The sequence below is a fragment of the Phocoena sinus genome, chromosome 2, assembly GCF_008692025.1.
Source record: "Phocoena sinus isolate mPhoSin1 chromosome 2, mPhoSin1.pri, whole genome shotgun sequence".
NCBI lineage: Eukaryota > Metazoa > Chordata > Mammalia > Artiodactyla > Phocoenidae > Phocoena > Phocoena sinus.
In genome coordinates this window covers 104,455,727-104,479,507 of record NC_045764.1, presented here as the reverse complement: position 1 = coordinate 104,479,507, position 23,781 = coordinate 104,455,727, and the positions used below count along the sequence as shown (strand labels likewise).

Here is a 23,781-nt window from a genome sequence, read left to right as displayed (position 1 = left end):
TACGTAGCCTGATCCAAAGCAGCTGAAGGGTGATTAAATTAATGGTCTTCTGTTGCATATATAGTTATTATGTGGAAGATGATATAATTATTTCTGCTATGAATAGAATTAGGGAAATGGGTTTACATTAGAGTTAAAGGAGATTTTGAAGTTGCATAAAGAACTCTTGACTTTAAAGATTTTTAGACAGTGGAAAGATCTCAGCTGGAAATGTGAAATCATGGTCCTTACAGGATGGGAATGGGGTGGGTGCCACTTGCCTGTTAGAGTCAGGTGCAGCTGGGATAGAGACTGACACACTTTCTAGATCTCATTTTGTGCTGCTCATCTCACATTGCGTTTGTCATTTTCAGCGAGTAAATCTGTATTCTTTTTATGTTTGAGTTTTTTCACAGTTATTACAAATGTAAAGGCCTTTTAATGATTCTATGATGCATTTCAAGCAAGTGAGAGGTTAAACCACAAATTGAAAATTACTTCTTGTGTGAATCAACTTGCTGCTCATTCTTTTTTTTTATTTTAGTTGATTTACAGTGTTCTAGGTGTACAGCAAAGTGATCCAGTTACACATATATATGTATTTTCCATTATAGGGTCTTACAAGATATTGAATATAGTTCCCTGTGCTATAGAGTAGGTCCTTGTTGTTTATCTAATTTTATATATAGTAGTGTTGTTTCTGTTAATCCCAGATTTCCAATTTATCCCTCCCTACCCTTTCCCCTTTGGTAACCATAAGTTTGTTTTCTATGTCTATGAGTCTGTTTATGTTTTATAAATAAGTTCATTTATATCATTTATTTACATTCCACATATGTGATATCGTATGATATTTGTCCTTCTCTGACTTACTTCACATGGTATGATAATCTCTAGGTCCGTCCATATTGCTGCAAATGGCATTATTTCATTGTTTTTTATGGCTGAGTAGTATTCCATTATGTGTGTACACCACATCTTCTTTATCCATTCATCTATGGATAGACGTTTACATTGTTTCCATGTCTTGACTATTGTAAATAGTATTGCTGTGAACGTTGGGGTGCATGTATCTTTTTGAAATAGAGTTTTCATCTTTTCTGGCTGTTTGCCCAGGAGTGGGATTGCTGGTTCATATCTGCTGCTCATTCTTATACGAGCCCTTGTAATACTGCCAATTCCAGCTTGCCTTTTCTTTTTCTTTAGAAAACTCACTGCGTGCCCTGCTTGCTCGGTCAACAATGAGTGCCAAGTCTGCCATCAGCAAGGAAATTTTTGCACCTCTTGATGAAAGGATGCTGGGAGCTGTCCAAGTCAAGAGGAGGACAAAGAAAAAGATCCCTTTCTTGGCAACTGGAGGTCAAGGCGAATATTTAACTTACATCTGCCTGTCAGGTAATGGAAATCAGATATGAATATCATTAAAACAACTTCTGTTTTAAAGCAGTTAATTTAAAGGGGTCCAGGAGGGTTATAGCCCAAGGTTTGGATGCACCTGCCTTTCCATTCCTTTCCTGTTTCTCTGTTAACCTTCTTTGATCCTTATTTGCTCATGGCACCTTGGCTTTTGATGTTGCCTAGTATGGAAAGGTAATGAAGTGCAATTTTAATGTCCTTTCAGTTTCACTAAGAGCATCTGTAAAGGGTTTGGCAAACACTTCTGTTTGTCCATACTTTTCCTTCACTAGGGCCTTGACAGAAAGTGGGCTATCCTCTGAGATTTTTTGTTTTAGAACACTTCCTGGTATTTGCATAATTGTTACTACCAGCAGCCTGAGTTTCACTGACTTTTCTTTTTCTTAAGAGTTGCCAATAATCAGTAATAGTTGGTCTCAAGATAAATATCGACACTGTATGGAATGTGAGAAAGTAGACTCAGCTCATAGATCACAGCTTTGCCTGACAGCTGTTCCTTGTCAGGAAGAGACATCTGTTCTATTAAGCTTAGAATTTTGTGGGATTACTTTTTTTCTTTTTCCGTTTGTGATTGTAGGATATCTGTGGGACTTACTGTGAATTCATACCAAGTGTTTTGAGATGAAATTTGGATAAGTTTTCCATGGAACTATGGGTGATGCTAACCTGAGCACCTGGAGCATTTGTAATATTTCTGATATTTCTTGTAACTGGGCAATGGAGGAATTAGGCTTACCTTAATTCATCTTTTTTCCAATTTTCTTCAGTTGTGGCTTGGGAATAAAACTTTATTTTTAGACCCATTTTTAGCTTTTTTTTTTTTTTTTAAATTAAGCCTCAGATCATTTGTTTATCAGAATTTATTTCAAGGTGGAAGTAGCTTTTTTTCCAGAAAGAACATGTAGAGATAATAATAGGACTGTATCTTAGTTTAAAATAAAATGGAAATATAACCCTTTGGTAAGAATGCCTTTTCAATGGTTAGAATGAGAATTGACCTTGAAATATTCGTCTCTCTTAAATCCCAAGTAACAATTAGGTTAATAAGATTTGGTGACTGTTGGAAGACATTTGCATTCCTTTAGTGTGCTGAGCAATGCTTGCCATATAATAGGGGCTCAGTTAATATCTAAAGAAGTAGCCTTTCCTAATACCTTCCTAGTATTTTGTTAATGAGGTTCAGGTCTTAAAAATATTTCCACATCTTTAAATTTGAATTCTAGAGTTTTCGCTTATACCAATAATGAATAGAATGCATTAAAAGAAATTTTGTTTTGTATTTGGGCTGAGCTGAACATGGGATGAGCAGGGACACACACTATTCTAATTAACCTCCATTCTCTCAATGTTTCATTGAGATTTCTTGAAGACAGGCAGTTGCAGAAAAGGTGGATGAAGAAAAGGGCCGTTTTGTTTGCCTTTTAGGCACGTGTTATTGTCAGCCTCTTTCTGACTGATCATGAGGTCTGCAAGAGTGATATGGGGCCTCTAATTCCCTCTCCCGGTGAAAGAGCATGACCATTTCCCCTGCCATACGAGATAATGACCGGGGACTTACTGGATAACTGCATCTCCTTTACAAATCACCAAGACCTTCAGGTTTAAAGCCTGCGACTATGAGAATTACTTTTCTGTTGCATTCTAATGGAGGACAGTCTTGAGTTCTGAAAGTCTTCATCCTTTTCATGGGCTTGAATTTTGAGAGGATAGGTTGACAAAGCAGATCTGACATTTAAGCAGCTGATTTAATGGAAACTGGGGCAGGAGAAGGCCAGGCAACTTTGACACCCACAGTGTTTTTGCAGTTTGATTTTTCTTGTAATCGAGAAAGAAGCAGCCACCTTTATTTTCGAACTCATGAAAAGCGTAGAGGCCTATCAGTACATCTTTGATAAGATGTTGCTTTAATTAACAAGTAATTGATTAATTACGCACATATTTATTAAGTACTTTTTATGTGCTGAGCACTCTTGGTGCTGGGGGTTCAGTTAGGAGAAAAACTCATGAAGCTTACCTTGTTTGTTGGGGAAGGAGCAGTAGGCATTAATATTTTATTCACTAAAATAAACATAATTATTAACTGGGAAATGGTTAAAGAGGAAAAATATAGTGATGTGAAAGCATGTGTGAGGAGGATTTGACCTGGTTGGGAGAACCCAGAGCTGCAAGAAAAGTAGGGCCTCACTGGTTCTGAAAAGAAATGGTGTGGGTGCAGGGAGCATTCCAGGCAGAGGAAGGGCGGCTTCTTTGAAAGATGAACTGGATTCTGAGTTCCTCCTTGTCTCCTGTTTAGTCTTTGTAGCTCAACTCACATAGGAGGCTGTGAAGTGAAAGCAGAGCCCTGGAATGACAGCTGTTCCTTCCTGCTATCAGTGTGAACCTCCTGTGCTTTCTGGGAGTCCGAACTCTTGTGGTTTGGATGATGAAAACCGGCTCTCCATTTTGAATAGGCAAAATTTGTCCAAATTAGGGCAGTGTCTGCAAATAATTTTTAACCACTTTTCAAACAGCATAAAGAGTTATATTCTTTTTTTAAAGAGAACAGTATCAAAGCTTTAAAAGTTTGCCAACATATGCATGTAAGCATGGGTGTTTTATATATCCAGTATCTTTTAGTAATGATTCTTTGTGTGAATTTTTTTCCACCAGTATTTGGCAGAGTTTATAATCTGAGAGGGAGAGGCCTGTGATCATGAGACTTATTATTTTCAGAGCGGGTTGTATATTCCCTAGGGGAATCCAAAATGGTGCTGGAGCAAAGGAAATAAGATCTTTCTTGAGTTATTTAGCTATAATTGTGTAAGGAGAGAAATAACCTCTCCAATTCATCCATGGAGCTTTGGGATAGAATTTGATTGTTTCTCATTGGACTTCCTGGCTGGCTTCTTGAATGGTATGCAGATACTTACATACTGAGAGGCCTCTGTGATTAACATTCTTAAAGCATTGGTTTCCAGTTTCTCTTTTCAGCAATGGCTAAAATTAAAAAGGCTGACAATACCAAGTGTTGGCAGGCATGTGGAGCAATTTGAGCTCTCATACTTTGCTGGTGGGAATGTAAAAATGATAGAATTGCTTTGGTAAACAATTTGACAGTTGTTTATAAAGTCAAACTTGCATTTATATGACTCAACAAGTCTGTTCCTAGGCATTTACCCAAGAGAAATAAAAACATATGTCCACATAAAGACATGTACATAGAGTTTCATAACAGTTTTATTTATAATAACCAAAAATCAGAACTCAGATGTCCATCTATATGTGAGTGAATAAAATTATTTTTTTTAACTATGCAGTGGAATGCTACCTGGTTATTAAATGAACTACTAATACATGCAGCAACATGGATGGATCTCAAAAGCCTTGTGTTATGTGTGAAAAAAATGGAAAAGATGGCATGATGTATGATTCTATTTATATGAAATTCTAGAATGGACAGAACTTAAGCTATAGTGACAGAAAGCCCATTGGTGGTTGCCAGGGGGTGGAGTTGGTGATTGATTGCAAAGGAGCATGAGGGGATTTCTTGCAGTGGTGTAAGGGTTCTATATGTTGATTGTGGTGGTGCTTACTTGGGTGTATCACAAGTAACCACCAACTCATCAAACTACACACTTAAAATGGGTGCATTTTATTACATGTAAATATATCTTGGTAAAATTGATTCTAAAAAATGTCTTACAGAATCACTTGTGGGATGATCATAAGAATTAATTAACCTTCTTAGTCTGCTCCATAAGATGGACAGAGGCTAGCCCTCTCCCTTAAAGGTATGAGAAGTTATCCTAGATGGCCTTTTGAGTCCTCAGACAGAAGCAGCTGTGTATCATGTAAACCTGTGTTTCCATCTATCTGATCTGTGTCTCCATAGTTCCTTATAGCACCCGGCACATTGCTGAGTATAGACACAATAGATGCTTAAATGGAAGATGCTATGTAAATGGATAGCTTACTAAATACCTGATGATAGTATGGACTTTATTTATAACTTAGAGCTGTTAACCCATTCAAACTGTAAAGCAAGCTCTGCCTACAACTATTTGTATAATCAGTTGCCCCCTCCATGAAATTTGGGTCTATAATACTACACTAGACACTGTCCGTGGAGAGTGTTTCTCTCTAAATAAGTGCACTTCTTACCTATCAAAAAAAAAAAAATACTACAGTAGAAGCATGCTAAGAAGTTAATATCAATTTGCTATTAGAGGCCAGTTACCTACTGAACATTCCATAATTTCCTGTTTAAAATCTATTTTCCTGATCCTGTTTTAATTCAGTATGCATGATGTATAATGCTACCCTTCATATACGTAAATGGATAAAAATCTTTCATTGGCTGCTCCCCATAGAAGGAGCATGAAGAAACTTCAGTTTTTGTAATTAATACACTCTCTTACATAAACTTTAATTTTTGTGATTAAAACATTCTCTGTTCTTAAAACAGAGAATCTTAATCTTTTCAGAATGATTTTAGATTTGTAGAGAGCAAAATTTTATTATTAAAAAAAAGTTCTGGGCTTCCCTGGTGGTGCAGTGGTTGAGAGTCTGCCTGCCGATGCAGGGGACACGGGTTTGTGCCCCGGTCCGGGAAGATCCCACATGCTGCGGAGCGGCTGGGCCCGTGAGCCATGGCCGCTGAGCCTGCGCGTCCGGAGCCTGTGCTCCACAGAGGGAGAGGCCACAACAGTGAGAGGCCCGCGTACCGTAAAAAAAAAAAAAAAAGTTCTGAGTGATCTTTGATGAAGCCATTTATGTAAATGGATCCCCATGGAAGGTAATGATGGGGATTAGGAGGCTAGGACTTGGCAATACTGTTCTTTATCTCCGTAGTTCCCAGTCCTGGGTGTTCCTTAGAATAACCTCTAGAATTTTATGGATGGCCTGGTTCCACCTAGGCCCTACTAATGCAGCACTAGAGGTAGTGGGGAAACTTACCTGTATCTTGAAAGTGTCATGCATGAGATACTGAAGCTAAGGTTGAGAAGTTTCACTGTCTTGGGGAGTTATGCTCTGCGTTGTCTTATTGCTGTACTTGACATAATGATATATATATGGTACTCAATTCTATCAAAAGAATACATCTTAGTCCTTTTCTTTTTGACTAGCCATGGTCAAAGCTCTGAATTTTTCTGGGCTTCAATTCAGTTGACAAGTTCAAAGCTTCTTTTAGGCCCTGAGGTTCTAGGATTCTGAACCCCCTTGGAAATTTTATAGCAAATTTCATACATAATCATATAGGGAGAAATTCAGGTTGTTAATAATCCAAATGGACATTCAAACCAATTATGAGGGTTTGAGGACATTTTTTATAGGTTGCTATTGGATTAGCGTAACCAAAGGTAATTGTCAGAGATCTGGCATAAGAAATTCTTTTTATCTACTTTCTAAAGTCAGACAGGATCTCATTACAAGGTCTATAAATATTAGAAGAGAGAGAAGGAAAAAATACATGACAGATGAAATTTGACCTTGATAGAAATGGTTTATTCAGGAGTGGTGAGCTGACTTTCTAAGAGTTTTTCTCCAGGAAAAATGAAGAAATCCACAGTGAACTCAGAGATGGACAAAGGTATTAGTAGTGAAAGAAGAAATACAAAACAACTGTAATAATGATATATATGTTATTATACTTTGTTATAGAAGTAGTAAATATTGAAAATACCAATCTTTCAGATATTATGTAGAAGAAAATAAAAATCATCCTGTGTATGTTTTATTATTTGTTTTAATTCCAGTTAATCCTCACAACATCCCTATCCCTATCCCAATTGGGTGGTATATTCTTTTCCCAGATAAAGGCACCAGTGTTCATCAGAGAGGTCGTGATGTCCCAGGGTCACCACTTTTGAAGTAACAGAAATCCACCCAGTCCTTGTGGCCCCATTGGCCATGCTTGTAGTGCCACAGCACCTCATTTTTTCTGACGTAGGTCAGGAGGGCTTGTGGTGTAGAGTGAGCCATATTTTAAGGAACAGGTTTCTCCCTAACTCTTCAAAATTCATAAAGACGTTGAACAGTTTTGACCTGTACTGTGTCTTCTATCTCATTTCTGAGGTTATTGAGTAATAGACTCTCCTCCATTTGGAACATACATCAGGGTAAGCTTTTTTTTTTTTTTTTGCGGTATGCGGACCTCTCACTGTTGTGGCCCCTCCCGTTGCGGAGCACAGGCTCAGCGGCCATGGCTCACGGGCCCAGCCACCCCATGGCATGTGGGATCTTCCCGGACCGGGGCTCGAACCCGTGTCCCTTGAATCTGCAGGCGGACTCTCAACCCCTGCGCCACCAGGGAAGCCCAGGGTAAGCTTTTTATCTCTTTATTATAGAGATTTGGTATGTAAATCCAGCCCTAAAACTTTAAGTAGCTCTAGAAGACAGTGCAATCAAAAACAATTATTTCCAGTGCCATGATCATATGATTCTTTGTACATCCTTTTTTATTTTAGAAAAATATAATATCTTCTATTATATTTTACATTGAGAATTTGGCCCTTTTGTGACATGTGCATAGACACACTGGATTAAAACATTTGCAATGATATCCTTGGTTACATGAAGTTAAAAGTAGAGAGGGTTTTCTTCTGCACTGTTTTCTGGCTCAGCGGATGTTGCCACCAGGTGTCACTTGTAAATGACCTTCAGTGTAGCACCTGCCATGAACCCACCACATGCTTCAGTGCTCAATAAGGTTAGAGAAGCACCAGTCCCCCTATGAATTAGGAGTAGTAATAATACTAATAGTAGTAATAGTATTTATTGAGTTCTTATATTGGGCATGGTTTTATGCCCTTTACATATATTAACTCATTTAATCCTTATGACAATGAGGTAGATAACAGTACCATCCTCATTTTGTAGATGAGGGAACTGAGCATACGGAATTCGATTGGCTGGTCCAAGGTCATCGGTTTGTGAGTTACAAAACAGAGATTTAAACCCAGGTGCTTTGATTCTAGGCCTGTATTGCCTTAGACACTGTGCTCCTCTGTTTGTCTGTCTGTCTCTTAGGCATAAGAGTTATATGAGAGAGGACTTTCCAAACCAAGCATCTTTTCTCACACTCCCTCGTACATCTTTAGAGATAATTACGTTTCACGATTACTCTACTTTCCTACCAGTTTAGGCTTGGTTGGTTTTGGCTGGGAGGTGACAGTCCTCTACACCAGTATCTAGGCTGTTAAGGAAGCCCCACAGGAGAATGAGAGTGTCAGCGGATGTATTCGAGTCAATTAGAATACAATTAGAGAAAATCAATTCTCCGGGGAAATTCTGAGAGGCTCCTGACAAGGACACCGCCATGTATGAACTTTTCTTCAGTTATGCAGTAAAAAAAAAAAAAAAAAAAAAGTAGATGCCTTAAAATTGTTTTAGAGTTTCCTTGATGGTTCTAGATCTCTTCCTGAGAAAACTGGTAGTAATAATATTTGTCTTTTCTAAAGCCTTGTGAATAGGAGACTCCAAAAATGGAGAACAAAGCACTTAACAGATGTGATGTCACTTAATCCTCACAACAGCTTTGTGATGTGGCTTTTGTTGTCATTTCTACTTTCCATGAAATAGCCAAGGTTTAAAGTGGGCGGGTACACTGCCCAGGGGCAGACAGCTAGATGGTGGTAAGGCTGAGGCTCAAATCTGGGTCCCTCTCCCTCCCAAGTGTGCACTCTTTAAAATTTTTTTTCAGGACAGGCCTGGACCCGAGAAAATGACCTCTCCCCTTCCTTAAAAACAATGTGACAACATGCCTTGTGCAAAGCGTTTCAATCTCCAGGGATTTAGAGGATGTACTGTTGACCACCTTAGCTTTTCTAGTGGTTTAGCACGCCAACAGAATTTTCTTTTTCCATTCTCTCATGTACGTGTTCCAATACTAAAACCAGATGGAAACAAGGGAAAACTCTTAACAGAGGCTAGTGCCAAAACATTTCCTTTAAAAAGGAAACTCCATCTGTGCTCTCTCCCACCACACAGCCCACTGTGAAGAGCAGGGATTTCACAGCTGATTCACTTATTTTCGTTTTGATTAGTTTTGACTAATTGCAAAGGTAAAGCAAGTGGAGGTTCGGGAGATTGCAAACTAAGGCAGCTCTCCTTCTGGGATGTTGCTGGCAAGGTGCTGGGAACCTGGCCAATGTCCTAAACAGTAGCCTAGCAGTAGACAGGGTTTTGATTCATGCCCATGCGTTCTTTGGTGTTCGTGGTTTTTACCCCTTTTAGATGTTAGTGCTCTTTGCTGTTGTATTTCGCGTTAAACATCATCAGGGGTTCATTCATCAGTAAGTTGCAGTCAGAGGCGCTTGGGTCTCTATTGCTCCAGACCTTCTCCCAGCCCAGCTGTGCAGAACACGGGCGCAGGCATAAGACTGACTTGGGGTAAAATACTAGCTTGTACTAGGTCTTTCAAGTCTTTGATACTCGGTTTTCTCATCTGTAAAATGGAAATAATATCCATATCCCAAGGGCCTTTTGAGGATTAACTGAACTCGTGTGTGTGTGTGTGTGTGTGTGTGTGTGTGTGTGTGTATAAGTCCTGATTCCTAGAAAGTACTCAGATTTATGAACAGTATTATTACCTTGTCACTAAATGGGACATCCACCTGTTATTGCCATACAAATGTAATTCCTCTGCAGATTTTAGAAAACATGTGAATGTATGTCTGATAGGCTTCTGTGACCCGTGTCATGTGAGACAAAAATCCCATGAAAACCCAGATTTGTCTTGGGATTTTCCTACCTCCCCTTCCATACTTTTTCCCTTTCCCTCTCAAGTTCACTTTCTCCTCCGCTCTGTGTCCCCCCCTTGCCAGGGATCTCAAGGTCATTCTGACTCCCAGTTTCTAAACCTAGCTTCTCTTAATTCTCTGTTCCAAATTATACCGCCCCACGCAAACTGCAATACTAGGGGGAAGCCCACTGCTCTTCTATTTCTGAGCGTTTGAAGACGTTCACTCTGATCTCATGAGTATTTGCACATTGTTGGGTATATTGGCTGCGGGGGACCTGTGTTCAGGTCTCTTTATTCCCTTTTGTGGGGAGTTAGAACTGGCTTAGTGGAGTTCCTGTCCCTGAAATGGGAGATGTTATTTTCCTACACCTGTCCTCACTGATCAAAAGAAAAATTGAAGCAAAATAAAACCAAACATCCTTTGGGGTCAGTCAAGTGCACTGTTAAGCAAACAGCAGAAGTGGGAGAGGCTGGTACAAATGCGTGGACCCAGCTTTTCAGCCCAGATCAAGTTCTTGTTTGCCCAGCTCTTTCCTGTTACTTTTCCTTTAGAGAGAGAGAGAATGAATACGAGTGATATTTCCATGCCAGTTACAGTCATGCTAAACCACACGCAGAATTTTCCAGAAGAAACTATAAATGACCACGAGGACAGTGAGGTTGCTTGAGACTAGATGACCAGTTCGTTAGTGTGTCTAGACTTGCTCGCATTTCTCCCTGGTCTCCCCTGTCATCTCCATGATAGCACTTAGCATTGCCAGGTTGTATTTGTCAGTCTGCTTTCTGTTTACCTCCCCAGACTGCCATTCCCTAGAGGGCAGGGTCCATGTTGTACACACCTCATCCCTTTGTGGAACAGATGAAGTGTCTGGGGGAAAATCAGGCAAAATCCCCTTTGGCTGCGACTGCTGGCTCGGGCTCACTGTCTGGGCGGGCTGGAGCTCCCGCCTGTGAGCTGGAGTGGTTTTTTTTCCTTTGGTTTTGTTTTGTTTGTTTGTTTGTTTAAGATGCTGCTGGGTGGTCTTTGCATTCCCTTGGAATTCATCAGGTTACTGAGCAGGAGTTTTTATTCTACCTAACAGCCCAGTTACCAAGAAGAAAGCGTAGATTTCTCTGATTTATTCAGACTTGAAGAATCATCAAAAATGAGCCATTTATAAATGCTTCTGTTGTAACCTACAGTGGGATGCCGTTATCTCAAATTTTTGAAGCACTTAAGTGTTTCTCCTGATGAAAGAGTTCACATTACAGGGGAATAAATGATCATTTAATGAGCATCGAATATATCGAAACTCTCCCTGAATGGTCTTTTCTCACAGCAGTCGTTTTCAGTTCTACACATTTCCTTAAAGTTGGCTTTCAAGGGAAAAATGGAAACTCTATTTTTATTAAAAATCTCTGAGGATATTCATACTGTCTCCCCCTCCCCCGTACACACCGTTTTAACACAAATTATTTTTTATTCACCGCATGTGGCTCCCATGTAGCTTAGGTTGTAGACCCCATGCCCAACTACATTTTGATGTTTATATCGGTTTAAAAAATTATGCTTCTTTGAGAAGCTACAGCAGCTTGGCAAGTGGATTTGAGATGACAAGAATATATCCAGCCTTGATTCCTGGAGATCTCAGTTTCCATTTTCATAAGAGGAAGCAACAGAATTGAGAGTTGTCCTTTTTGGTTTTCCAGCTAATATGACTAAGCACAGATACATAAGTTTTTTCTCTGGTTAGAATCCTTTCCACCTTGTGGGTAGGTAAGAGTCAACTGGTTTTGGATCCATGAATTTTCAACTGTATTTCTCCCTATAAATGTAAATGTGTTATCAAAAACATAAAATGCCACCAAAAAGAGAAAAAAAATGGGAAAAATCATGTAAAAATTGTGACATTGGCTGTTTTGGTTTCACATTTTTTTTTAATACCCCTCCCCCTTTATAATATTCTAGGTACAATTTTGTCTTCTCTTTTCATTTTTATGGTAACAAAAACGTTAATTTTTTATACAGTCTTTATGAGGTTAATTTTAATGGCTTCTTGGGTGCCATAGAGTATTTAACCATTCATCTGTTGCTTGATATTTTGTTTTTTCAATTTTCACAGTGAGAAATAAGGAACTTGGTCTTGCCTTTTTAGAAAATACCCCTCTTACAGGTGAGGAGATTGAGGCACACGCATAACTTGTAAGAGGAAGCCTCCACACTGCTCCTGAGTGGTAGGAGCAAGTGGAATCTCAGTGCTCTGTGGGCTAAAATAAGCTTATCTCAAAGCCCACGTCTGCCAGAAGGCCTTAAAAGTAAAATGTCCTATGAGTTTGTATGCTTAATAGCTGGTTAGTCATCTCTATGATATTTAAGATAGCTCTAGATCAAGTTCTTTGAGGTTCATATGATGCCCGCTCCCTTTAGGATTGGGACGTTAGGCGATTTTCATGTGCGTTTGCAGGTGTTCGTGCGTGTGTGTGTGCAACTGTGTTTACAGAAAAAGAAGGCATGTGTCTTACCTAGAGTCAGCCCTCATGTTCCTTCGAAGAGGTGGCTCTTTGCCACGTCTTTTTGGTCTGTTTCACGTACTAATTCATTCGACATCTTCTATACTGTTGTTAGATGAGGGACGGGGGAAGTGGTAAATGTCAACCAAACATATGATGCTTTTTTTCCTAGCTCAGTGCATTTCCTTAATCATTCACATATGACATTATATCAGATCCAACATTTGAACCTGTGGAGCAAATAGGATGAGGGAAGTTAACTTCTGAGGAATTTTCTTTCAGAACTCTAGATTTTTATAGCTAGGAGAATCCTTAGTCATTCTCAAATACATCACCAACTTTTTTTTTTTTTTTTTTATGCGTTACGCGGGCCTCTCACTGTTGTGGCCTCTCCCGTTGCGGAGGACAGGCTCCGGACGCGCAGGCTCAGCGGCCATGGCTCACGGGCCCAGCCGCTCCGCGGCATGTGGGATCCTCCCAGACCGGGGCACGAACCCGTGTCCCCTGCATCGGCAGGCGGACCCTCAACCACTGCGCCACCAGGGAAGCCCCATCACCAACTTTTATATGAAAAATGAGGCCCAGGGGCTTGGATGGCTTGGCTGACATCGCAGAACCGCTGCAGTCAGGCAAAAGAAGGAAGAAAACATGCCCTGGGGGCGTCCCTGGGGGTGCAGTGGTTGAGAGTCCACCTGCCGATGCAGGGGACACGGGTTCGTGCCCCGGTCCGGGAAGATCCCACATGCCGTGGAGCGGCTGGGCCCGTGAGCCATGGCCGCTGAGCTTGTGCGTCCGGAGCCTGTGCTCCGCAACGAGAGATGAGATTCGTAGCTAAACTGAATTGGAGGATATATCTCTGTGCCTTTCCTTTTCACTTGTACCACTCACTCCTGGGAAGAACCTGTTGGCTGCCGATCAAGGAAGTGGCTCTGTCCGTTCTAGGGTCTGGGTATTGTAAGAAACTGGACGTGGGTTACCTGTAACAGCCAAGTGTGCAGGCTTATCTCACTTCTCTGTCACTTCCTCCTGGGCTTGGGGACCCATATAGTGGAGACTGCCCAGTGAGAGTGTTTTCGAGGGGAAAAGCCAAAATGTCATTGTCTCTAAATGCGCTGCACTGCCTGATCTATTGGGCTAAGAGAAGAAAATGTTAGAATTTCTATTTAAAATATAATTGTTTTCTAATTTATATCTTTACTGTATGTTTTATAATTGCTGTAATATTTTAGAGCCGTAGTCCAAGTCTGCAACTTACAAGCATGCATATATTGGCAGTTAATACTCATAATTTTTTATTGAGGGGCTGCATAGTCAGAAATGGTTGGAGGGCTTCCCTGGTGGCGCAGTGGTTAAGAATCCGCCTGCCAATGCAGGGGACATGGGTTCGAGCCCTGGTCTGGGAAGATCCCACATGCCGCGGAGTGACTAAGCCCGTGCACCACAACTACTGAGCCTGAGCTCTAGAGCCCGCTAGCCACAACTAGTGAGCCCGTGTGCTACAACTACTGAAGCCCTTGCACTTAGAGCCTGTGCTCCGCAACAAGAGAAGCCACCGTAATGAGAAGCCCACACACCACAACAAAGAGTAGCCCACGCTCGCTGCAACTAGAGAAAGCCCGCACACAGCAACAAGGACCCAGTGCAGCCAAAAATAAATAAATAAAAATTAGTTAATTAAAAATGCTTTAAAAAAAAATGGTTGAAGGGCCCCAGCTAGAGTCATGGGGGATGGAAGCTTTTGCTACAGTAACAACAACTTCTGGCGGGTGGACTGTAAATGATTGTTGTAAAATTTCTGGCTTTAAGACGTAGTTGCCCCAAGCAGTGAGCATAAAACTGCCCTTTGGAATCAACCTAAGCCCCACTCCTGCCCCTAACCCACCCCCAGTGATTCCACGGCTTTCCGGAAGGCAGAGAGCCAGCTGCTGTGCGAACTAAGTGTCCTAACACAGGTGAGGGGCCTGGCACAGTGCTTGGCGCTTGGTAGTTGCAAATGATGGCTCTCCTTTTGGAAACTGAGATCTGGCGGAGATAGTTATCTGTTTCAGTTCTAATGTTTGGTTTGATTTGGACTGGCTGTAAACAACTGTGGCTTTGCTTTTAGTACACTATCATCAGGTCCGACATGGTTGATTTAGTTCTGAAGCTTCTTGGCCTTTTGTACTGTTTAAAAAAGGGAAACCTACATTTCCTTTCTGGACCTGACGTTTATTGATTCATCCAGGGGAGCCTCATTCTTTGCTGATAGAGCAATGTCCTTGGTTCCCGTATGAGCAATTCTGTTTGTTAGTGCATTTCCTCTTTTGTACATAATTATTTTTCTTTGTCAATTGTTATACTTCATAGGTTAGGGTTGTAGAGACCATTTACTTCGAGCATGGCTGTGTCACCCTTCTTTGAGACAGAAATTTTTGAACTTAAATTCAAATACTAGGTCTCCGAAAGGCATTCAGCTGTGTCACATCTTACACAAACATAAGTCAGAATATTCCCTTTTCCATGGAATTCGGACCTATTAAAAGTATCACTTTTGTTTCCAGAAATAGCATAGTTCTGAGATTGGGTTGCCTTTGACTCTGTGAGTGTGTATTTCAGAGATCGTGTTTACCCTCCGTTCCCCTTTCTCTATGGCTCCTCGCTTCAGGGGTCCTTTTCAGCTCCTCTTAGGTACTAATACCCTTTGCAGCCCATCGCAATTGGCCACTGTTCCCTCACTCATACTACTGAAAACACAGTTCCTCAGAGTGACTGCTCTGAGATGTTAGGAGAGAAATACTATAATTTATGAAAACCTTTACAGATGGATATGTAAGCTGAATACCTTCCCTGAGGGCATTTGTATTTGCAAAACATGGCAACCCCTCTAAGACTAGTGATGCTGGTGGTGGTAGTAACACTGAGGGCATTTATTGAACAATTCCTATCACCCATTTTGTACCTTCTCAGATATTATATCTGGGGTTGATACGCACAATGGATAAACATGTGTTTATCAGGATGTCCTGTTTTGATCATTATTCCATAGTGCTTATTTCCTCATGTCCATGTTGGAGGCATTCATTTGTTCAACGTTAATACTTAAGGACTCTTGCTTGGAACCTTTTTGTGTGGTGACAGTTTTTACCTTGAATTTTAGAGGACAGCCTGTTAAATGGACTTTGATTTCATTTAATTTGGCCGCTGTTGGTTTTTGCATTTTAACAAAAAGTGTTGCAGAAAAAAACACAACTTGATACTAAGGAGCCTTGCATCACTCGCTTTCATAAAGTGACTTCCTGACCAAGGGCACTTAGTATTATAAATGCCTACTTCAGTTTCAAAAAGTGTGTTTGTGGTGTTTTTTTTTTTTTAAAAATCACTGTTAGCCAGCCTTACAGATAAAATTCTCTGGCTTTGAGACCGTGATGTGATAGGGATCTTGTTGCCAAGATTTTTCTACATAATATTTCAAACTCGCTTCCTTCCAAAATCTAATTTTATTCTGAGCTACAGTATAGCTCTGTGAATGTTGAGGTCAGAGGAAGAAAGGAATCTTCTTCCTCTGAGCATAAAACGAGCTCTTTGAATCTGGACTGGGGATACCATACAGGTCACAAGCAAGGGGGGAGAGTCTTGCAGCAATGAGTTTAAATTTCCCTGTGACCAGTTTAATTTTCGCCTGGAGGTAAGAATAGGATGGTGATACTTAAAGTCTTTTGAGGATACAGCGCTTGGCATCATACAGTGTAGTTAGTACTATCATAAATACGTTGGTCTGTGCAGTATTGGAAACAAGATTTGGATTGGAATGACTTACTTACACTTATGAGTTGGATTACTCTAATTTTAGCCTAACCACACTGAGTCCAGTTAGAACTTTTAAGTTTTACTTTGATGAGAGGTGCTCTGTAGAGCATCATTTTCCGAAGTCTCTAATGGGTCTTGAAAAGATAAGAGTTGTCTGTGTTATATTGACAAGTCAGGTGCACTGACCCTGTTGGCGAGAAGTTGCAGAAGCCCTTCTGATTTGAGGCTTTTTGTCACGCATAGTGTAACGAGTGGGGAAAACCTAGGGCCCAGAAATGGCTAATCAAGTGTTGGTTCTGTGTGTATAATCTGTTTCATCCATTTCCAGTATCAAAGTGACCAGAAGTAACCCTGCATAAGGGCAGAAGTTTTGGGGACAGAAAAAATACGGATTTCAATCTTGGTTCTACTACAGACTAGTCGTATAACCTGTGTAACCTACAGAGAATCAGCTTGGCCTTTCTGAGCCTGAGTTCCCACTTACGTAAAATGGTGGTTTAAAATAGCTCTCTTGGTAGACTATTATGAGAACTGAAAACATTGTATGAGATGAGATATATCTATATCTATAGCTATATCTATATATATATATATATATATATATAAACCACCTTGCTTGGCCCCAGAATATAATAAATGTTAGTTTCTTCATCATCCTCATCTGACATTTGGAAGTGTTCTTCTGCTGGTGACAAGGCGTAAGAGTCATTAGTCATCTGTCATAGACTGAACTAGGAAAGGCAAGAAAGCAGCAGCTGGTGACTTTGCACATTCCTCCAACAGGAATGGAAATCTGTGGAGGGGCCAAAGAGGGTTTCTAGTCCAAGGAACTTGACACACATTAGGAGCCTGATCACAAGTTTTGTCACTGCCACATTGACTTGTATAACAGTATCCATTCTGAAGATGAAAAGTATCCATTTTTTCTGAAGAGCAAATAAGTGACAAGTTTCAGTTTAAAGCGAGGAGGTTGGATGATACGTAACATCATTAAATATGCTGGAAGGTTTGGTGTGGTGAAAACACAGGAGGGCTCAGGCACAGCTCTGTTCGAAGCTCAGCCGTGTCCCTTTCTAGCTGGGGTCACAGAACGCACCTGACCCCTGTGAGTCACGTTTCTCAGCTACGCAGTGGGGGTACAATTCATATGTGGGCTTGGTGTGCAAGTTAAACAAGGCCACCTGCCAAGAGCCTGGCACACCAGAGACCTCAGTGAATGCTGGTTGACAGCACACTAAGCTTAGTGTGTGTGAGTGTGTGTCTGTGTGTTTGTATACACGCACAGAATCGTGCAAAATGCAGCTCCATCCTAAGAGAGCTTAAGAGCCCTGAGGATATCTCGAATGCTTAAACAGCAGTACATTCAAGGGAAGAAAACAGTGGGACCCACCCGACTGCTTTATGGCTATGCTGCCTGTTGACACCAAGTGCCGTGGCCCTGGCATTAGCATGAGTGTCGTCTCTGTTAAGAGCTAAGTTCCAGTATCTTGTTTGGAAGGAATAGTCAATCCGTGTGTTACAGGAACAAAGCACACAGACACCTGCTTGGTCGTTCAGCGTGAGTTTTTTTTTTTAAGCTGATATACTGTCCATTTTAATTTTCTTCTTCTTAAAATGTCATTGTTTGGGTGGAGAGCCTTAAACCCCCGCAGGCAGCAGGCAGCCTTCACAAGTCTGTACACAGCCATGGCTTTAAGCTGGGCCACCAGTCTCCAAAGAGCTTGGATTCCCTGCAGTTTGATAACACGCTTTAAAGATATAAAAGAAACCTCTGAAAACCAGCTTCTGGTTTATCACTCTATTTTCTCCATGTTCATTTTTATGCAAGCTAATGCCATTCATTTGGATGTTTTTTCTACCATTAAAAGCTTTCAGAGTGAAAGCCTGCCTCTGACGACTTAGTCTGTAGCATTTCAACTGTGTCCCTGATGAGGTATCACTCCCTTCATCCCAGTAGGCAGCAGCGAAGCCCTGTACTGTTGGTGTGCCAGCCTTTGTAACTTGGTCCTAGCTCCTTACTGAGGGCTTGTTCTTTTCTGTGTAACTCCAGTCTATTCAAAGGTGCCATGTTTTTTTTGTTTTCTCCCTTAATTCCATTGACCCACATGATCAAATACCTGGTAGGCAATGGTTTCTTCGTGTTCAGTTACCCAGTTGTTTGTCAGTTGAAAATTAAACTCTCTCTTGTGCTTTTGGAGGCGCATGGGGATCGGTAGCTAGTAGCTGCCTCATATAGTGGAGAAAAGAACTGGGCCTTGGCAGTCAAACAGGCTTGGGTTTGAGTCTTGCACTGATACCTGCTGTGTGATGTTGAGCAAGTGCCTTCTCCTCTCTGAGCCTTGGTTTCCTAGGTAATAAAGATGAACGTCCGGTGTGGTTGTGAAGATTAGAGGTGATATGTGTGAAGCACCTGGTATGTTTCCTGGCACGTACTAGGTGGGTTGCATGGCAGCTGCTGCTACTGTCGTTGTCGTCTCCTGGCTGTCCACCTGGTTGGTTTGGAGCCCTGGCCCTGGTCTCTGTGGAGAAGAACTTGCTGAGGGAAGCGGGGCCAGATCCTGGAACCACCTGCAGGCTGAGAAATGCTGTGCCTGGAGGAGCAGCCTGACCACAGCCACCGACTGCCCTTCATAGGCCTTATGCCCAGCTTGCTTCCACTGAGGGCTATGACTCCATCTCACTTTGCCATTTGGGCTTAATGTCTAATTGTTCCTGGTGGTGAGAGTTCCATGCTACCAGTTCACCCCGTAGACGTGTCCAGAGTGGCTGGGGTACCTACATTCCAACCTGTTTGTCCTTATCAGCAAAGGACGCAGCCAGGACCCCAGGGGCCAGATCCAAAAATAGAATAAACTTTAACCCTTTCCCTTCCACCTGCGTGATGAAGATGGAGAAGGTATGGCAGGATGGGTGGCTCTTGTGGCAGCTGGAGCGGAAGAGTTTGGACGCGTGGCTTGTGGGAGCTTTGGCATCAGACATGGGACTCCCATGTCGAGTGGGGCACCAGCCCCCAGGGGGGTCGATCACTTTAACGTCTGTCCACTAGGCATCCCACTAGTCCTTTGACCATTTGGAAGGGGGTGACCAGTTAGGCATCTTACTAAGGATGTTACTCTCCCTTCCTGCCACATTCAACTTGATTTTTATAGACCAATAGCTGAGCATAAAAGAACTTTTCAGATGGGAACAGCAATACAAATAACATTAATTGAACACTTACTATATGCCAGTTACTGTTCCAAGCAGCTTACATGCATGATCTTATTTAATCCACACACATATATATGGATTAAATATATATACACATATACATTTATATTGAATATCTATCTATCTGTACCTCTACTCTTCCCAGAGAGGCATGGTTGCTTGTTATCCCCTTGCTCAGATGAGGGAAGTGAGCAACGGGGAGGTCCAGTAACTTGCCTAACATCACAGAGCCAGTAAGTATTGGAGCAGGGACTCAAACCAGATCCTTCTGCCTCCAGAGCCTGAGCACTTAACCTCCATGCTTCCTGAAACCACTGCTTTCTGTGTCAGGCTGTGTCCCTCTCCTCAGAGAATATTCCTCTGTCACCAGAAGCTAAGAGGGAATTGTTGATCATTTATTTTAGCGCCACTGTTGCACTGCCTTATAGCAACCTCATTTTATAGGAAAGATGACCCATGTCCCCACCACACACACACACACACACACACACACACACGCACGCAGAGGTTGTAAATTACCGTGGGACCCAGATAGCACTTGGTCTCTCCTCGCCTGTCTCCTGCTCATACCTGTTCCATGTCTGTGACCCTGGGTCAGGGTCAGCTCACATGCAGATCTCAGTGCTCCGTTAGACCTTCCCTTAGGGTGATTCACTTAGCAGAGGGCATTAGTGAGCAGTGTAGACACTGTGAAGTTTCCTTAGTAGAGGGGGGAGAGGGTGTTTACCTCATGTACTGACAGCGGGTAACGCACCCTCTGTTCCCCACGGGACTTCTCTCTCAAAGCCGCCTTTTTTTTTTTTTTTTTTTCCGCGGTACGCGGGCCTCTCACTGTTGCGGAGCACAGGCTCCGGACGCGCAGGCTCAGCCGCTCCGCGGTATGTGGGATCCTCCCAGACCGGGGCACGAACCCGTGTCCCCAGCATCGGCAGGCAGACTCTCAACCACTGTGCCACCAGGGAAGCCCAAAGCCGCCTTTTTATGAAGAGTGTAGGGCTCTGTTTAGAGGACCTCCTCTCCTCCTCAGCCTGCTCTCCCCTGCCATCAGGTAGAGCAATTCAGGACTTCTTCAGGTGCTGCCCCCTCCCCTTGCTTAACCAAACCCATTTGAAGACTCGCCCAAACCCATCTTAACCCAAAATGGAGATCAAACAACCCTAGTCATTATTAGGACCTATCCTCTTTAGGAAGCAGTTAGGGTTTGAAATAACTTTATTTCCCTGGTTGTTCCCTGAGTTAAGGAGATTTGGCAACCCCTCCCATGCATGCCGGAAATGTAGATGGGCCGGTTTTCTTTGGAAAAGAACTGGCTACTTTCATGTCTAAGTTCCCTTTCTTCTTGGGAGTCTTTTGCAAGGATGCTCAGCCCCCACTGGGACCCACTCTCTTTTCCAGCCCTCTCTGAGGCCCCGCCACCCCACCCAAGGAGAGCAAGTAGTACTTACTACACACGCCACATCTTCATGCCCTTAGCCTTTTCTCTGTCTTTTCTGAAGATGCTAACCTCTGCTATGAGTATCAGTGATTCTAAGCCTTAGGGCCACCATTTAGCTCAAGTTACTTTTTCATTCATTCAATAAATATTTATTGAGATCTTACTGTGGACCAAAAATTGATTAACACGGTCAACTGTATTTATGGTGTTGAGATGGAGAGACAGCCATAAATAATCAGCTATAAAATATTGAGTTGGTTACTATGCAAGAGAACATAGAGCAGAACTATATGTCTTCAGGAGGAAGCGAGTGACTAACTGGGATGTGATGGTAGGAAAAGAGTTTACTTAGGGGTCTTGGGAAGGGGCGGGGAACCGAGGGGCTACAGGCAAACATTCTCTGCTCCATGTGACAGAAGGGAGCAAGCCAACCTTGAGAAACAGAAAGAAGGCCAGTGTGACTACAGCACAGTAAACAGAGGGAGCATCATGGACCGGAGGACCAATAGTGGCTCCCAAAGGTATGTCCACATCCTCATGCCAGGAACCTGTGAATTTTACCTTATTTGGAAAAAGGTTCTTTGCAGATGTAATTAAGCATTTTGAGATAAGGAGATTACCCGAGATTATCTTGGTGAGGCTTAAATGCTACCTCACATGTCTTTATGAGAGTGGCAAAGGTAGATCAGATACAGACGAGGCAGAGATTGGGTGATGCGGCCACAAGTCAAGGAGTGTTGGCAACCTCTGAAGCTGGAAGAGGCAAGGAACAGGTTTTACCCAAGAACCTTTGGCAAGAGCGTGGCCTGCTGACACCTAAGTTTTGGACTTCTGGCCTCCAGAACCGTGAGAGAATAAACGTACCTTGTTTTAAGCCCCATGGTTTGTAGTAATTTGTTATGTCAGCTGTGGGCTGTTCCCCTCTAACATTCTGTATTATCAGCACTCAGGATTTTAGACATTTAGACAAAGCCCATTCCTTTAGACACAAAGGAATGCTATCAGAGGTGCAAAAGACATTATTCTTACCTTCATGCTGTCTGTCAGAAATTTCATAGAAATTTAAGCAGGAACAGGTCTGTCCATTGAGCATTTTGCATGTGCTTGCAAATATATGAAGAAATAAAATATGTTTGGGGGTATTTCCTTACTCTTAGAAACTTCATGGTATGGCTTCCTCCTCTGAGCTAGAGTGTCCTTTGGTCATATCATTTCTTGTTGTGCTTGTTTGACAAAATTTGTTGATAGCATTAAACAAACCAAGAGGGAAAATGTACCTTTTTCTACCTATGCTTCGTGAGATGAGGTACTCGTCTAGTTCATAGTGTATTTTTCTTGAGTTACAATACTTCAAAATCTTTCAACCCAGGACTTTGTTCTAATGGTAGAGTCTTAACTGTGGGGTCAGGGTTAAATTTTCATGATTCAGAACATTAAATGCTGCTTGCAGAGCATGAATAGTCACAGTCCTGCCACTTCAGAAATTCAGTTTTGTCTAGAATAACTCAAAAAAAGAAATATAAAATGATATTTGGGTTTAACCAGGTAAAATCTTCAGATTTGCTTTTGGATGTGCAGAATATTAGGAATGAACTTTATGGAAGCTTAGAAAACATTCGGTAGAAAAATGTCTGTGGTATTAATAGGTGAATATAATATGAATATAATACATGAGAACTATGCTGACATGTATTATTTACGTGCATTTACTTAAATAGGCCATTTGGCCTACAGGCTTGCAATAAGCTTATTATTTTTCTGAATGGGATTTTCTACTTATTTTTTTAAAATTTTTCATGGAAAATTATAAATATGCAACAGTAGAGGGAAGAGTATAATGAACCCTATGTACCCATCATCGACCTTCAACAGTTAACTCTCCTGGCCAATCCTGTTGCATTTATTTCCCATCTACTTCCCCTCACTGAATCATTTTTATGTAAGTCATCTCATTTCATTCTTAAATATTTCGATATATATATATTCAAAAGACAGAGGCCTTTAAAAAAAACAGTCAAAATACCAATATCATAACAACAAATTCCTTAATATCATCAAAGATTGAGTCAGTGTTCACCTTTCCCATTTGCCCCATATAGATTTACCTCTCATATATATAAATTCAAATAAAGGGGGAAATTTGAATGAACTGTAAAAAATGTGATTTTTATATCTCATCCATATCCATACATGTTTTTATGCAACTCTAATTAGAATCCAGATAAGGCCTAAACAGTACAATTGCTAATCTCTTAATAGCTTAAATTTATATTTCCATACGAAAAAGTGTACAGATTATCAATGTATAGCCCAGTGAATTTTCACAACGAGAACACTGCATTGTAACCAGCACCCAGATCAAGAAGCCAAATATTATCAACTCCTCAGAAGCTCCCTGTGTCCCTCTCTTCAATACCTCCCACCCCACAAGATAACCGTGATTTTTATTTCTAGCACCACAGTTTAGATTTGCCTGTCTATGAACTTACGAAATCCTAGAGCATGTACTAGTTAGTCCTTTGTTTCTTCCTCTCAGTATTGTTTGTGAGATTGATTCACCCATCCTGTTGCATATAACTGTAGTTTGTCATTCTCATTACTGAGTACCATTCTATTGTAAAAACTATACCCCAGTTTTTCATTCTATTTTTTGTTTTGTTTTGTTTTTAACTGAAGTTTAATTGATTTACAATATTGTGTTAGTTTCAGGTGTACAGCAAAGTGATTCATATTTATATAAATA

The 23,781-nt window shown here is 41.4% G+C and overlaps 1 protein-coding gene across 3 annotated transcripts in view; it reads left to right on the top strand.

Moving 5' to 3' along the window:
• Positions 1-23,781, top strand: part of STXBP6 (syntaxin binding protein 6) — a 273,913-nt gene that overhangs the window by 70,977 nt on the left and 179,155 nt on the right. For all 3 annotated transcript variants that reach the window (XM_032624042.1, XM_032624041.1, XM_032624044.1), the window contains exon 2: positions 1,186-1,374. In XM_032624042.1, the coding sequence (XP_032479933.1) occupies positions 1,221-1,374 (154 nt within the window). In that variant the 5' untranslated portion in view covers positions 1,186-1,220. The remainder of the gene's footprint in view (positions 1-1,185; positions 1,375-23,781) is intronic.